We start from the raw sequence: 16,390 nt of genomic DNA, 5'->3' as shown, positions 1-16,390 counted from the left end.
ATAATAGCTTTTAGAAAAGGACAGACAAGTCTCTCTTTCAGGATCGCCCATGGTCTTTTCTCTTCACTTTTCGTAATAGTACTACACTTTTTGGGTGAAAACATACCACCCGGGGGCCTGGGGGAGTGGAAAACCCTCCAGCAGCACCCTCGGCAAAAGAGAACCCGTTACTTCTTTTTATATTGGATGACCTTTGGGAAAAGGTAATCAAACCTTCGTCTGATGGGGGGTATTCCATACCCCCCAGACTCCCCGGTACTGATTTCACTTATGATCGTGTTCAGTCTTCAAGGCTGTCGAAGCACATAGGTTCTTTGAGGGGGAGTGAGGAGGCACCCGGGAAAACCACATAAGATGTTGTTCCCAGGAGGATTCCAAATTTCACTAGATCTTAAAGGAGTGAAACTAAAACTAGATGGAACCTGACTACCGATTTCGCTTAGAAGGCCAGCAGATCATCGTCATTGATGTATGTGTACGCGTGACTAACGGAAAGCATCCTGTATATCGGAGTTCGTATTACTTCTCGAAACGTCCCCGTATAATCGATAATTATAATAACATAACCTAGCATTATCGATTTTAGCGTTAATGCATTTTTTAAGTATTTTATTTAGTACTAATTAAGTACTTGTACTAGTCATTTACAGTTCCTCGATCGCGCGAATATGTGAGCCGCTTTTCGGGTAAGTGCCGAATCCGATCGCATTTTGAATCAGAGACAATTTTAGCAATTCTCGCCGATCGGGAATGCAGTATTAAGGAGGGGGTTCCAAATGGAGACGCAGGATTTCAAATTTAGCCTCTACGATTACGATATAGCGACCGCGAATTGCGTGAACATCTCGCAGGTTAAGTCCGATTTTAGGATAAGCGACGACGAGGATGAGGACGACTCGCCCAAGAAGTTTTACACCCTGACGAATTTCGTCGTCGAGCCGTCGGTCGACGTTAAGGCCGAGCTGAACGGCGAGGCGAACGAGTCGACGGACATACCGATCGCGATCATCGAGACTCAGAGCAAGGAGTACGACGAGCTGAACGGCGAGGGCGAGTTTATTAATATTAACGTCGCGAAGCCGGCGATTGAGAAGAGGTACGTTAATCAATACCTGTTTAGTAAAATAAAGGGAGTCATTTTTGTGCTCATTTACTGCTGAGGGGTGCAGATTTTGTGCTCTCGTATAGTGCAAGTAACTCGGAAAAGAAAAAAAAACAAGTGATATAGGCAAGTAACTTCGTATATAGGATCCTTTTGGTTCAAAATCGTGTGGCTGTCCGTCTGTGCGCATGATGACCCTAGAGGGTAAGGTCTTAGCTCGGGTTTTAGGGTCTTGACACTTGGTATATAGGATCCTTTTGGTTCAAAATCGTGTGGCTGTCCGTCTGTGCGCATGATGACCCTAGAGGGTAAGGTCTTAGGGTCTTGACACTTGGTATATAGGATCCTTTTGGTTCAAAATCGTGTGGCTGTCCGTCTGTCTGCATGATGACCCTGGAGGGTAAGGTCTTAGGGTCTTGACACTTGGCATATAGGATCCTTTTGGTTCAAAATCGTGTGGCTGTCCGTCTGTGCGCACGATGACCCTAGAGGGTAAGGTCTTAGGGTCTTGACACTTGGTACATAGGATCCTTTTGGTTCAAAATCGTGTGGCTGTCCGTCTGTCCGCATGATGACCCTAGAGGGTAAGGTTTTAGCTCGGGTTTTAGGGTCTTGACACTTGGTATATAGGATCCTTTTGGTTCAAAATCGTGTGGCTGTCCGTCTGTGCGCATGATGACCCTAGAGGGTAAGGTCTTAGGGTCTTGACACTTGGTATATAGGATCCTTTTGGTTCAAAATCGTGTGGCTGTCCGTCTGTGCGCACGATGACCCTAGAGGGTAAGGTCTTAGGGTCTTGACACTTGGTACATAGGATCCTTTTGGTTCAAAATCGTGTGGCTGTCCGTCTGTGCGCACGATGACCCTAGAGGGTAAGGTCTTAGGGTCTTGACACTTGGTACATAGGATCCTTTTGGTTCAAAATCGTGTGGCTGTCCGTCTGTCCGCATGATGACCCTAGAGGGTAAGGTTTTAGCTCGGGTTTTAGGGTCTTGACACTTGGTATATAGGATCCTTTTGGTTCAAAATCGTGTGGCTGTCCGTCTGTGCGCATGATGACCCTAGAGGGTAAGGTCTTAGGGTCTTGACACTTGGTATATAGGATCCTTTTGGTTCAAAATCGTGTGGCTGTCCGTCTGTCTGCATGATGACCCTGGAGGGTAAGGTCTTAGGGTCTTGACACTTGGCATATAGGATCCTTTTGGTTCAAAATCGTGTGGCTGTCCGTCTGTGCGCACGATGACCCTAGAGGGTAAGGTCTTAGGGTCTTGACACTTGGTACATAGGATCCTTTTGGTTCAAAATCGTGTGGCTGTCCGTCTGTCTGCATGGTGACCCTAGAGGGTAAGGTCTTAGGTTCTTGACACTTGGTATATAGGATCCTTTTGGTTCAAAATCGTGTGGCTGTCCGTCTGTGCGCACGATGACCCTAGAGGGTAAGGTCTTAGGGTCTTGACACTTGGTATATAGGATCCTTTTGGTTCAAAATCGTGTGGCTGTCCGTCTGTGCGCATGATGACCCTGGAGGGTAAGGTCTTAGGCTCTTGATACTTGGTATATAGGATCCTTTTGGTCCAAAATCGTGTGGCTGCCCGTCTGAGCGCATGATGACCCTAGATGGTAAGGTCTTAGGGTCTTGACACTTGGTATATAGGATCCTTTTGGTTCAAAATCGTGTGGCTGTCCGCCTGTCCGCTAGATGACCCTAGAGGGTAAGGTTTTAGAGTCTTGACACTTGGTATATAGGATCCTTTTGGTCCAAAATCGTGTGGCTGTCCGTCTGTCCGCATGATGACCCTAGAGGGTAAGGTCTTAGGCTCTTGATCCTTGGTATATAGGATCCTTTTGGTTCAAAATTGTGTGCCTGTCCGTCTGTGCGCATGAAGACTTGGTATATAGGATTCTTTTGGTTCAAAATCGTGTGGTTGTCCGTCTGTCCGCTAGATGACCCTAGAGGGTAAGGTCTTAGGGTCCTGACACTTGGTATATAGGATCCTTTTGGTTCAAAATCGTGTGGCTGCCCGTCTGAGCGCACGATGACCCTAGAGGGTAAGGTCTTAGGGTCTTGACACTTGGTATATGTGATCCTTTTGGTCCAAAATCGTGCAACTGTCCGTCCATGCGCACAATAGCTTTAAAATGAAGGTCTCACGGCCTTGAAACTTGGTATGTAGCATAGGGAAAGGGTCGAGTCTCTGTTTCTTGGGTGGTTTCAAATCCTCTAGGTGGTATGAAGCTCGCAGGGTGTGCGAGGCGCTTCTAGTAAGGACAAGCATATCGCATATTGTAAAAATTAGGTGTGCGCATGCGCAAACTGCGCAATGTCATCTTTCTTATTTATGGGTTTGTATATTATTGCTTACAGGTACGTTGTTGAAACGTATTCCAATGATCTCGACCTTCATAGTGTAGAGAAGAGGCCGGCGAGCCCCGAGTTTTGTGAGCCGGTGGAGGCGGTGGCGATGGACGTCGACGTGGAAGCGTCGTTGAGGTGTAAGGATTGCGATTTTACGACGTCGAGCGACACGGAGCTGAAGGCGCACGGAAAGACGCACGCGGCTCCCGCGCAGTTCATTTGTAAGATCTGTGGGCAGTTGTTCAAGCACAGCTACAGCGTGAAGCGGCACATGCGCATTCACACGCGGGACCCCGCCTACAAGTGCAACGAGTGCAACTTCGAGTGTCAGCGCAGTGAGTCGCTTAAGGCCCACAAGAAGACTCACTCGGAGAGTTCTACGTCTCACAAGTGTAACATCTGCGCGTTCACCACGTCGAGCAAGTCGTCGCTGAAAGCCCACCTCGACAGTCACACCAAAGACCCGCTTAAAGGCGAGGACTGTGATCTTAGTGCCACACGACTACTTTTAGGTTTAACGAGTGATAGTGAAGATCGGCCATGTAACTTTAATAGCATTAGCGAGCGGTACAAATGTAGCGACTGCAATTACAGTACAACAAAGCTAGTTCACCTAAAGATGCACATGCGGAAACACAGCGCCGACGTCCCCTTCAAGTGCAAACTCTGCGACTACACCACGGCGAAGAAGGGCAACTTCGTCGTGCACTTGCGCAATCACACCGGCGAAAAGCCGTACAAATGCGCGTCGTGCGGCTTCACCTGCAAGCAGTTCATCCACCTCAAGCGGCACATTAAAAACCACGTCAACGAGGAGGAACTGTTCGGCTGCAGCAAGTGCGAGTATAGGACGGGCGAAGGCCGCGAGCTCGAGCTGCACATCAAAACTCACGGCGGCACCTCGGAGTTTGTCCTCGACGAGCTTCAGTTCGATGACGAGAGCTCGGACGCCCACTCCAACTCATCGGACGCCTTCCTCACGGAGCCCGCCGACACCCGTCGCCGCTCTACGAAAACCAAACTGCACAAGTGCCCACACTGCGAGTACATGACCAACCAGACCGGCAATCTCAAGCGCCACCAGAAGACCCACTACAAAGAGACGCCCCCCTCGCCCGTCTCCGTTCCCGTGGAGACGCCGCCGGCCAAGCTCGACGTCCTCGAGTGCGGCGAGTGCCCGTACAGGGCGACGCGTAAACACCAAATGGACATTCACATGCGGGTCCACAACGGCAAACAGCTCTACGAGTGCAACCTCTGCGATTATAAGTCGATCAACAAGTACAACCTGTCACGACACCAAAGGACCCACGCCTTCGACGAGACGAACGGCACGACAAAGGAGCCGGAATCGGCGGGGGGATAATTAGGTAGTTTTTGGCATTAACGTCGTAAAGTTATTTTTATAAGGTGTGTGTTCGGATTGATGTCAATATTTATTTAACGCATTTGTGTTGTGGACGCTTTTTTGGGGCGCGTGCGCAAGAAAGCGTCTACTCCTGTACAGTGTAAAATTACAAAAGAGAACTTTGCATGGTAGTTATTTATGTATGAATGTTACCTCCCTACGAATTACATCGACTGTTGTGTTGGTTCAATTTTTTTTAAATAGCAGCGGTACCTTTATTATTATTATTTTTTTTTTTCTATACATTGTTAATTATTGTCGCAGTATTTTATTTACTGTTTTCGTCGTACTACATAGGATTAGTTTATATTTCCAATTGTCTATCTCTGTATGATGTTATTGAAATATAAAGTTTACCACTCGTGTGCAATAATCATTCTGTTATTTTTTTACAAAACCAAATGATCATCCAAAATGAACCACCTTTGAGCACCTCAAAAATGAAACAATCAACGCAAATTATTTTAGTTCCATAGGAACGAGTCTCTTTTGCCACACTTTGTACATAAAAGATCAAAAGAAATTCTGCATGAAAAAAGGCACAATAAAAATATGAATGCAAACGGGTGGGAATTACCGCCGTGGTTTTTCTAAGGGACGACGCTGGTCGATACATTTTACATTGCCATCTAACGTCACGTACTAGAAACGGTCAGATTTAAATTCGAAACGGTACACCAAAAACCCCGAAGAGGGCGCCAAATTTCGTGTTATTAATAATAGAAAGATTGTTTAAACTGCAACGATTAACATTAAACTAAGGGCGAGTTTACAACCTTTCGCAATTGCAAACGACGCCCGGACTAAAATCGGCCGCCCCCGTTACCGGAATCAAATCTAAATTCGAACGCGTCCGATTTCGCGCCGAAATTTAAATTAAAACAAGATTAACATAATATTGGGCGTGTTTAAGGTCGCATTAGTGTCGACGTACGTCGCGCGCTGATTTGTGGCCGATCGTAAAGAAGCGCGTGAGAAATGTCCGCTCGTAAGAAGGTCGGTGCTCGTCGAATAAAGGCGTAGCCATTTTGATTTTGACGAATATTGACATACGTCTTGCAGTCTAGACAGAAAGTCATTTGTTACTCGGGAAGTGACATGTAAACATTTGCAAATTTGCTGTTAAAAAATCGGGGCGGTCACATGTTCAGCTGTAAACGGCCGTGATCCGTTGGTCGAGTGTGCGTTCGCGTTGCCCCCCCAGCGGGAAGGCCGATTTTGTTTTTTGTGGGATACGGAGTGGCTTAAAAAAAACCTGTGTGCGGATTAGAATGATCTGTGAACGACGAGGTGAAAAATGCTGGAAAGTGTGGCATCGCAACTATCAAGTTTTCTGATGGAATGTAAGTCCTTCACTTGTTGACTTCTCCCCCATTTACCTTTATTCGCCCCCGAGCCTCGAAATATTTAAGGTTAGGTTGTAAATTTATGACCGTGTATGTGTATGTGCACTGCAATTGTACAGTGTGCGTCAATCGATTCGATGAGTAAACGGCCCATTCGAATGCAGAATCTGCATTGCCATATTTTCCCAGTCGTATTCAAATTATATTTCTAAACAGCCATAAACATTTGAGACATGTTCCAAGTTAAATATAAAGAAAACCGGGAAAACTCACACCACTCTCGCGTGGAGCTATATACATTAAATAAAGATGAAAGAAAACTTTTCCGAATGCAAGTAAAAGAGATGAAAACGTAAAGACAGGGAGAGACGGCTCCCGTAGAAAGAGAGGGAGGCGGAATGGATTTGCTGCTGTTTTCTGTTTTGAGATTAGATGAAACACTTCATGCAGCGTGAGCTCAAGATAGCTTTTTGGGTATCAACCGACAACGAAAATATGAGATTAAACGGAAGTGGCTATTGTATTGACTTGGCGAGCTTCAAATCAAAATCGCCTTCACTCTTCACTTGTTTCTTGTCTATTGTATATTGATCTCGCATTGAAATGCTGTTTATACCGGACGTTTTCTGTGTAATTAAAACCCTGTTCGTTTTGACGCGGCGTGCACGGGGGGACGATTTAAAAATATGTTGTATTGTACAGGATGTTTCAAATCACTCGTATCTAATAACTTCAAAGGCGAATTTATACAGAAACACTAGAAATGCATTGGCGCCTTTTCACCTTCGATGGAATCCTGATTGTCTTATTGACAAAACACATTTTTTCATCTAAATCGCACTTCTTACATTTTATATTCTCCTGATACAAACATCTTTTTTCAAAATGAGCAAGAAAAGGTCATCACTTACTCACTTTCTGGCGCTTTATGGTCTTTTGATAAAATTTTTTTTATTGTAGAAATAACTGCATTAGGAGCAGAAGCACTTTCTTACGATTTATGTTCTCCCAATACGAATTTCCGGTGTAAAAATTGGCGGATTCGCAGTAAAAGAGGGTCTGAGCTTATTTAGCACACAGTTTCTCTCGTTTTATGTTCTTCTGATATGAGTTTCTTATGTAAAGGGAGATGTAAAGGGGCATTAGGAGCAAAAAAGAGGTGTAGTTTAATTAACATGCCCTTTATCATGTTTTATGTCCTCCTGATACAAGATCTGGTTGTATCAGGGCCATAAGAAGCTGTAAAATTGATTCCCGCGCACTTTCTCACGTTTTACGTTTTTGATACAATTTTTTTTGTAGAAAAACTTGTAATAGGAGCACATGCTCACTTTCTTACGGTTTATGTTCTTCTGATACGAATTTCTGATGTAAAAATTGGCGTGATTCAAGCACGAGAGATTATAACTATAAGCTTTATTAACGTTCTTAGGTTTTATCTCGGGTTTTATGTTCTCCTGATACAAATTTCTGTTGTAGAAATTGGATTCGTAGCAGAAGAGGGTGTATTGGGGACACGGGAAGTTGTAGGGCACGCATTTTCTCACGTTTATGCTTTTTTTATTCAATTAAGTGTGATAGGAGCACAGACACTGTTCTGACAATTTATGTTCTCCTAATGCAAATTTTTGTTTTTAAAGTAAGTGTATTAGGAGCACAAAAACGAGCAATGTTAATTTACATGCACTTTTTCATTGATGTTCTCCTGATACAAATTGCTGGTTTTTTTAATTTTCCGAGGGTATTCCATACTCCCCAGACCCCCCGGTGTTGCATTTACCACCAAAACCGTCTGCCTCGCTACTGTCAGTACAGTTTTCGGTAGAAGACATCATCGAACGCAGCTCTGCCGCTTTTTCTGATGCATTTTCCATTTTCTTTTGTTTCGAACTTTGCGGCGAGGACTAAGAAAACTGTGCACCTTTTTATTGCATCAAATTTAAATTGTTAACTTTCGCAAGTACTGAAGAATGAATGCATATAACACTTAATTGGAAAATTGCATCCGCTCGAAGCGACACGACCGCGCTTCGAAACTTTTCCGCACTTAATCCGCTCAAATATGCATCGAGTAGAAACTTTAGATTGTTTGAAAAGCACGAATTTTCTTACTGCGTCAGATCTAGTTGAAAAATCTCATAAAATGGCGCTGTAAGATAGCGTCTGTCTCTTTTTAAGACAAAGATGACGTAATGCTTCTGTCATTTCGTATTCAAAGTTCGTTGGTACCGAGACGTGTCGAATGGTTCCGAGACGGCGGCGTCTGGAGGGCTCTGAATACACCTATGACGCGATGACTTCACGAGGGATGGTGTCGTGCCCAAATGGCATGGATTTGCGACGTCAGAACCATTCAAGAAATCTTGGTGTTATCCTCTTGGGGGCCATGTAGAGTAGATCCCCTTGAGTCACTTTTCTCTGGTTTATAGTGGCTTCTGAAGTGCCAAAATTTTAAAAAATGGCAGTGGCGTACCGGAAACCGTTTGTATTAATTGAATTATCGAGGAGCGTGGAAGTTTTTATTTGCCGTGCAAATATCAGAAGGCGAAGGTGACGTGTTAATGCCTTCGTAATTTGCACAATTATCCTGCAAGTGCTAATTAGCGCCCCTTCCAGTTGGTTTTACGGTCACTTTACGAGGTGCGTAATTGACGGATTAGTTTTAATGACCGTTAATTTTTTCGTCCCATCCATCCATCGCGCCTCGATCCTGCGAAGAGCAACGATTATGTCATTAAGATCCCTAATGAACGGCTGTACCTGGCACGGGGATTTTTAAGGGCTGCAAAAAAAATCGAACACGAAAACGAGCAGCGCCGCCTTAGATATAGACGATAAACTTAATCTAAAAGACCATCCGTTGCTGCATATAAAAAACAGCTGTTCCGGCGATATTTGGTTAAAATTAATAAAAGAACACCATGCACGATTTGTGGCCTTATATAAATACTTCATAAGTCAGCCGAGTTTCGCTATCGCTGTATGTTTAATTCATTCAGTAACCGAGGACGGAACACAATTATTGTACTCCCGAATCCGTCCCATGGTGACACTTGTACATAATCGCCTCGGCGTCGCTCTCTCTCTCCCTCCGACAGTCCTCTTATCGTACGACCGTCCTTGTCTAACCCGCACGGATACAACTAGCGACATCTTCTATGCGCTCGAGCCCTTCCTCTCCAATACAAAGAATACAGTGCATTTTCCACATTAATTACCGAAACCCGGAAGCACTCGTCATCGGTGGGTGGGAAAGATTATTTTTCCAAACGGTTATTATGTAATTAACTGCTTGCGCAACACGTTATTACTTGTAAAATGTAAATTATTAAGTTTCACTTGAAGGATTTCGCGTCAGGGTTACGCGCGCCGAGCAAAGAAATTTTAGAACCGGTAGCGCAATTTGTATAAATTAGCCTAGAAAAAATAACGAAGGTAATAAATTAAGCGATCGGATTTTCGGCGAGGGGGGAGCTCATTGCCCGGCGCTCGGACCGACAATCATAACGCCATTACGGGAAACAATTTAACAAGCACCGTCTTCGCTCGGAATTAGTTAAATTAAAGTTTAAATTAGAGAAGCGCCTCTTGTTCGCTCGTTCGCCTTAGGATTATTGGATTTTTTATTGTTATTGCTATCGGAAGGCGAAACGCTTTTAATTGTATCGCTCCCGCGTTTAGAAAATTATTCTTCGAGGGTGCACGTGCTTTTGGAAGAGAAAAGGGTCGAAAGATTCCCCCGGCAAATGCGACTCGTTGATAGCGATTCTGTGAAACATTCTGTATACAGAAATTAGTTTTTCGAGCCATTGTGCAATACCTTATGGGGTAGGAGTGGGGAGGGGGGGGGGCAGATTTCTACTTCACTCGAAATTTTAATGCTGTACAGGGTGGTCCAAATTCGGACTGGGATCTCCGTAGGTTAAATGGGGGCGCAGTGTGACTAAAAAAACGCTTTTGAAATTTTTGAAAAATCTTTGAAAATAACCGAGATATCACCAAAAAACTGAAAATGTCAAGGTAACAGGGGCACAGGAATTCGAGAAGCTGTAGTGACACTTTTTCGATCATTTTATATTCTCTTGATCCACGTTATTCTTCCAAAATGATGAAGTAGATGAAGAGCGCAGGAATTCAGGAGAGTGTAAGGTGATCAAAGATTGTCAAACACCCTGTGTCGTATTATATTATACCCCGGAATCTGTTTTGTGCCTCGTGAGAATCATGTCAGTTATTTTCAAGACAGAGCTTTCAAACCTCTCCTTTTTTTTCCTTGGGGGAGGGGGGTGTACGGACCCAGGATCCCAGACGCTACCCCCCAGCACATTAGGAATCGATTTATTTTTCCTGGGGGGTAAAAAATCATAAACGTTCTTATTGTCCCAAACATTTTTGGGGAGAATTTACCACCGGGGGGTCGGGGAGTATGGATTATCCCCCAGTCTACACCCCCTGCACATTAGGAATCGATTTCTTTTTCCTGGGGGGCATTCCATACCCCCCGGTGTTAAATTCTCGCCAAAAATGTTTGGGACAATAAGAACGTTTATGATTTTTTTCTCGGGAGTGCCTTCACGGTGTCCTTTATTTGTGGGGTACAGTACACAATCCACGGGGGGTATGGAATACCCCCCAAGAAAAAGAAATCGATTCCTAATGTGCAGGGGGTGTAGACTGGGGGGTATTCCAGACCCCCCGGTGGATTATGTAGGGTGCCCCACAAATAAAGGAGAGCGTGAAGGCACTCCCGAGAAAAAAATCATAAACATTCTTATTGTCCCAAACATTTTTGGGGAGAATTTAACACCGGGGGTCTGGGGGGTATGGAATACCCCCCAGTGTACACCCCCTGCACATTAGAAATCGATTTCTTTTTCCTGGGGGGTAAAAAATCATAAACGTTCTTATTGTCCCAAACATTTTTGGGAAGAATTTAACACCGGGGGGTATGAAATACCCCCCAGGAAAAAGAAATCGATTCTTAATGTGCAGGGGGTGTATACTGGGGGGTAATCCATACCCCCCGGTGTTAAATTCTCCTCAAAGATGTTTGGGACAATAAGAACGTTTATGATTTTTTACCCCTCAGGAAAAAGAAATCGATTTCTAATGTGCAGGGGGGGGACCCCCGGTGGATTATGTAGGGTGCCCCATAAATAAAGGAGAGCGTGAAGGCACTCCCGAGAAAAAAATCATAAACATTCTTATTGTCCCAAACATTTTTGGGGAGAATTTAACACCGGGGGGTATGGAATACCCCCAGGAAAAAGAAATCGATTCTTAATGTGCAGGGGGTGTAGACTGGGGGGTAATCCATACCCCCGACCCCCCGGTGGTAAATTCTAAATGTTTGGGACAATAAGAACCTCCAAAGATGTCTTGGGACAATAAGAATCGTTTATGATTTTTTACCCCTCAGGAAAAAGAAATCGATTTCTAATGTGCAGGGGGTGTAGACCCCCCCCCCCCCCCCAGACCCCTCGGTGGATTATGTAGGGTGCCCCACAAATAAAGGAGAGCGTGAAGGCACTCCCGAGAAAAAAATCATAAACATTCTTATTGTCCCAAACATTTTTGGGGAGAATTTAACACCGGGGGGTATGGAATACCCCCAGGAAAAAGAAATCGATTCTTAATGTGCAGGGGGTGTAGACTGGGGGGTAATCCATACGCCCCGACCCCCCGGTGGTAAATTCTACCCAAAAATGTTTGGGACAATAAGAACGTTTATGATTTTTTTCTCCGGAGTGCGTTCACGCTGTCCTTTATTTGTGGGGCACAATACATAATTCACTGGAGGGTCTGGGGGGGTACGGAAAACCCCCCAGTCTACACCCCCTGCACATTAAGAATCGATTTCTTTAGCCTGGGGGGTATTCCATACCTCCCAGGGGGTCTTGAGGGTATTCTTTCCGCCTTTTCCGAAATGGTCCCAACATTTTCTACTTGGTAGGCTTTATCGTCAATTTTAGTTTCTCTACACTACCACCAGAGGGGCAGCGCGATAGTCAATTTTAAGTCCTCCATCTTCACCCTAATTTTAGTTGTATAGTTTTCCATTTACCACGTTTATTATTAACAAATGAGCGTCTGAAGACCAATCCTTGGGCGATATTGGCCCAATTGTTTTACTTTACGAATCAGCTTTTGTCTCTTCTTTCAGGTAGAATGATATGGATTGTGGTGTACAAAGCGCAATGCTAAGCGTTGCACCGGGAAGCGATGCAGCAGCACAACAGCCCCTGTCTGCTGCAGCACTGTTCCCTACGTCAGAAGGCGATCAGGCGCAGTTCGAGGCCGACAAGCGAGCTGTATATAAGTAAGTCCTTCCGTCCCCTACCCCGCGATCTGACCCGACCCACTTTTTGCAGACACCCTCTATTTCCACTACTCGCCTTACTCTTCGAACGTTGCGAACTAGCGACCCAATCGTCCGACCCCCAATCCAGCGATGCGTTCAACATGGACATTCAGGCGTTCGTACAGCACCAGGAGCGCGACCGCAAGCCTTTTCTCGCTAACGAACCGGAAATCGACGGACTGATGATTAAAGCAATACAAGTTTTACGAATTCACTTATTGGAATTGGAAAAGGTGCAGGAGCTCTGCAAGGACTTTTGTAATCGGTACATTACCTGCTTGAAGGGGAAGATGCAGTCGGAAAATTTACTGCGTTCTGATTACCCGCAAGGTAAGGTCTTACTCGATTCTCACGGCAGTTGTGCAGTATCTCTTTTTAGGACCTTCTGTGATGAATAATAATTTAGAGAGTAGTAATAATAACAATAGTTTAATGTCACACGCCAATTCGGAGAGCGGCTCAGATTCGAATAGCCCAGTGCAATATACCATAAGCCCCCAACAGGTGAGTGCGGTTTTCGTAGGACAATCGACTAGGTTTGGCTCGATTTAGGTTATACCGACTCCGACGAGTGTCTTGGAGCGACAGTTGGACACGCCCACAAACTACGGGGTGCAATCGTACGCCGTTCCTCCGCAGGCGATACCTCCCCAGCCCGCTTGCGAAAATATTGTCGTGCACGGATCGACGCCCCTCTCCCAGATCGGTGTGACCGCTTGCCCGCCGCCTCCGAGCGACAGTTCCGGGCAGGTCTCTCCAGCGCCCACCACGCCCGGCGGATCGGAGGAGTGCGACAGCGATTTCACGTCGAGAGGTCGCAAACAGAAGCGGGGGGTGTTGCCGAAGCACGCGACCAGCGTCATGCGCTCGTGGCTGTTCCAGCACCTTGTGGTCGGTGGGCGAGTCGCTCGATTGCACCTTCTCATCGTCTGTTTTAGCATCCGTACCCGACGGAGGACGAGAAGCGCCACATCGCCGCCCAGACGAACCTCACGCTGTTACAGGTGAACAATTGGTTCATAAATGCGCGCCGGCGCATCCTGCAGCCGATGCTCGACGCGAGCGCGCCGAACGACAGCAGCGCGACGAGCTCGCCCGCCCACAAGAAGAAGAAGGTGCAGAACAACAACAGGCGATTCTGGCCGCAGGACTTCGCGAGCATGCAGCCTCAGATCGACAGCGGTAAGTCGACTCGCAGTTAGCGCTCGACTGACTCGTCCGCTTTAGGCATACTGTCCAGTTCCGATGACGACGGCGACTCGTACAGCAGCGACGGCGAGGAGGGCAGTCTCGTCATCGACTCGTCGGCGCAGGGCGGCGAGGTCAACCAGAACGGTCACCAACTCGATCCGCTGGCGTTCGATAACAGCCCCAAATTAGAGAGGCCCTGAGGTATTTCATTTCACCCGTTAAGCCGTAGGCGATGGTGCCATAGCCGTAAGTGTATACCTCCCGGGTCCGGATTCGCGGACTCGGCCCGTTGTTACTTGAAGATTTTAGACGTGCGCGCGCGCGTGTGTTCGGTTATTGTTTACAGTTGTATACGTTACTTGGAGGACGAGGTAAGATAAGGCTGACGAATGTTGTTTGTTTGTTTTTTGTTGTTAAAATAGTAAACTTGTATACGTAAATGAATACCTCAATTTGAATTAACACGACGTAAATCTGAGCTGGAGAAACGGAACGGTCGCCGCTCGGGGGGCCGATTCCTCTTTTCCAGGTTAGAAGTCGTACTACCTATTACTAGTGTATACGCATTGAAAGATGAATCCAAGCTCATTCCAGTATTAAAGAAGAAAGTGTAAATTTTAATTAATAAGTAATACGTAATATGCCGCACCTTTTCCTGTGTAATAAATAAGCTGAGCTAAAGTGAACGGCGGCAGATTAAATTTTTAAGGTTATGTTTTCGTAAGATATCTCTGCCGTTGCACGACAGCATCGTGTGCAGTATTAGAATAGGGTTTTTTATAATTGCAAAAAGTTCAGAAGGTACTCTCGGGCTTTGGCACCTCAAAAACCAGATTGCAACGGTGATGACGCGCCCTTCTATATCTCGATTATGGTCATGGCAAACCTGAACTAAGGCGAGAAGACCTTTTGATCTTTGTTGAAGTATACATACATGGAACTAATATACGTAATTATACAATAAGTATATTAAGATAGTCGTTTCCATCCATTATAAGAGAGAATGAAAACTTTTATTATCGTTGAGAAGTTCATAATCAGCGCATATTACTTTGTGCCATCTTAATCTTATTCTAGTATGACATTGATAAAGTAAATTTTGATAAAAAGTACAAATATTTTTAAAGCGCGCCCGCTCGCTTAAACTATGATTTGAAAGATCTTCCTGTATCAATGTCATCCGCTGCACGTATACGTAATTTTTAAGCGATGTACATAATTTTTTATAGTTGCTGCTGTAGACGTGAGAGAGGTCAATTAATTGACGACAGTATCCGATGTTCAATATCGGTTCGCGCCCGATGCTACCCATTGGACATTTTGTGGTATTATGTTTTAGTTGCTATGTCAGTCTGTGATACTTAAACGATTGCTCTAAAGAAAAAAAAGTCATTACAAGAAGCGGTGTAGACGATTTTTGCGAAAAATTACTAGGACGGTCCCGGCCCCGGGACCGTTTGTTGCTTACATTTTTGAAACAAAAAAAAGGAAGCTTCGTGTGACTACGTGTATACGCTAAATACTCAGATAGTTTTTAAGGGTCTTAAAAATTAGGATTAGTTGAAATTGAAAATTTTTGCGTTGATATTTGCTGGCATTGCTTAAACAACTAATCTTTTGGTGAGTGTACCCGATGAAATTTTGTTTCTTCCCTCGTTTGCTTACCTACTAATCGATCCCATTTACTAACTAGGAGTTTTTAGGCTAAATTGTTAAAAAATCGAAGCAATCATTTCAGCAATGGTAGCAAATAGTGTATTTTTTATGATTAAATAACTGTTGGTAACCTACGTGTAACTTTGATTGTATCATTAATAAATGAACTTATTAAAAAAAAGCTTGAGCGTTTGCCACGTCTGCAAATTACCGACGCAACCCAAAATACGCCCAAACCACCCTCAATACGGTGAAAGGTTCCACCCTGTATATACAGCTTACGACGATACATACATTTTTGAGAGTTGGCAACCATGCAATTTCTAGGTGGGAAAAAAAGTTGCCTGCGCCACCTAGAAAGCACGAACGGGAGTTACGTTTGGCATCTGGTCTTGAATGGAGGTAGTGAACGTTTCGCTCCATAAATGTTTGTTGTTATTTTGTGTTATTTAATGCAGGTAGTAATTTTTGCATTTCTTTATATCTATTTGTGTTTTGTATGCCGCATTTTATATTTGTTGTGTGTTTGAATCTCTGTTTTTGAAATTTACTTTGTTTAACCGCAATGCAATCATATGTGTGATACCGTTATGCTATTGTTTTTTAATTGTTTACATTTTTGGTGTAATGTTTGCTTAATTTATGTTTATTGATGTTGATTACTTGGTCTTGTCCTTGAAGTTACATTCATATAAGTTTTCATTTTATTTTAATACTTATGTGGAAATTGCTGATTCGTTTGATGTGTGTACTGACTTGTTGTATGTTACTAACAATTTTCTCCGTGAATGAAGCAGTCTCGGGAAGGTGGAAAAAGAAACTGTAGTCTATATTTATGTGTTAGGGCACCTAATTCCGTGCACTGTCTTCGACATCCAACTGTAGGTTCGAAACCCCGAAACCACGGGCGGACTACCCATCTTGCAGGAGCGAGATTACGCTAATCAAAGCTCTTCAGTTTAGAATCTAT

General features: G+C 44.6%; 2 protein-coding genes across 2 annotated transcripts; both read left to right on the top strand.

Annotated features, from left to right (window-relative positions):
• Nucleotides 1-532: 532 nt before the first annotated feature.
• LOC116162001 (zinc finger protein 883-like) lies at nt 533-4,990 on the top strand. Its single transcript, XM_031475508.1, has 3 exons — nt 533-686; nt 732-1,096; nt 3,468-4,990. Exons 2-3 carry the CDS (start codon nt 777-779, stop codon nt 4,822-4,824), a joined length of 1,677 nt encoding a protein of 558 aa, XP_031331368.1. The 5' UTR covers nt 533-686; nt 732-776; the 3' UTR covers nt 4,825-4,990.
• An 837-nt stretch (nt 4,991-5,827) lies between these two features.
• LOC116161685 (homeobox protein PKNOX2-like) lies at nt 5,828-15,638 on the top strand. The gene is made up of 7 exons (XM_031475125.1): nt 5,828-6,209; nt 12,376-12,531; nt 12,584-12,903; nt 12,953-13,077; nt 13,126-13,464; nt 13,512-13,755; nt 13,801-15,638. Exons 2-7 carry the CDS (start codon nt 12,386-12,388, stop codon nt 13,962-13,964), a joined length of 1,338 nt encoding a protein of 445 aa, XP_031330985.1. The 5' UTR covers nt 5,828-6,209; nt 12,376-12,385; the 3' UTR covers nt 13,965-15,638.
• The last annotated feature ends 752 nt before the right edge of the window (nt 15,639-16,390 follow it).

This window comes from Photinus pyralis, unplaced genomic scaffold, assembly GCF_008802855.1.
Source record: "Photinus pyralis isolate 1611_PpyrPB1 unplaced genomic scaffold, Ppyr1.3 Ppyr1.4_LG10, whole genome shotgun sequence".
NCBI lineage: Eukaryota > Metazoa > Arthropoda > Insecta > Coleoptera > Lampyridae > Photinus > Photinus pyralis.
This window is presented reverse-complemented; position numbering and strand designations above follow the sequence as displayed.

Excerpts from the sequence above, each read along its gene's own strand:
- LOC116161685 (XM_031475125.1), top strand. The coding sequence starts at position 12,386 with ATGGATTGTGGTGTACAAAGCGCAATGCTAAGCGTTGCACCGGGAAGC. Across the intron at positions 12,532-12,583 it reads GACAAGCGAGCTGTATATAA|ACACCCTCTATTTCCACTAC; the intron begins GTAAGTCCTTCC and ends CACTTTTTGCAG. Across the intron at positions 13,756-13,800 it reads GCAGCCTCAGATCGACAGCG|GCATACTGTCCAGTTCCGAT; the intron begins GTAAGTCGACTC and ends CGTCCGCTTTAG.
- LOC116162001 (XM_031475508.1), top strand. The coding sequence starts at position 777 with ATGGAGACGCAGGATTTCAAATTTAGCCTCTACGATTACGATATAGCG. Across the intron at positions 1,097-3,467 it reads AAGCCGGCGATTGAGAAGAG|GTACGTTGTTGAAACGTATT; the intron begins GTACGTTAATCA and ends TATTGCTTACAG.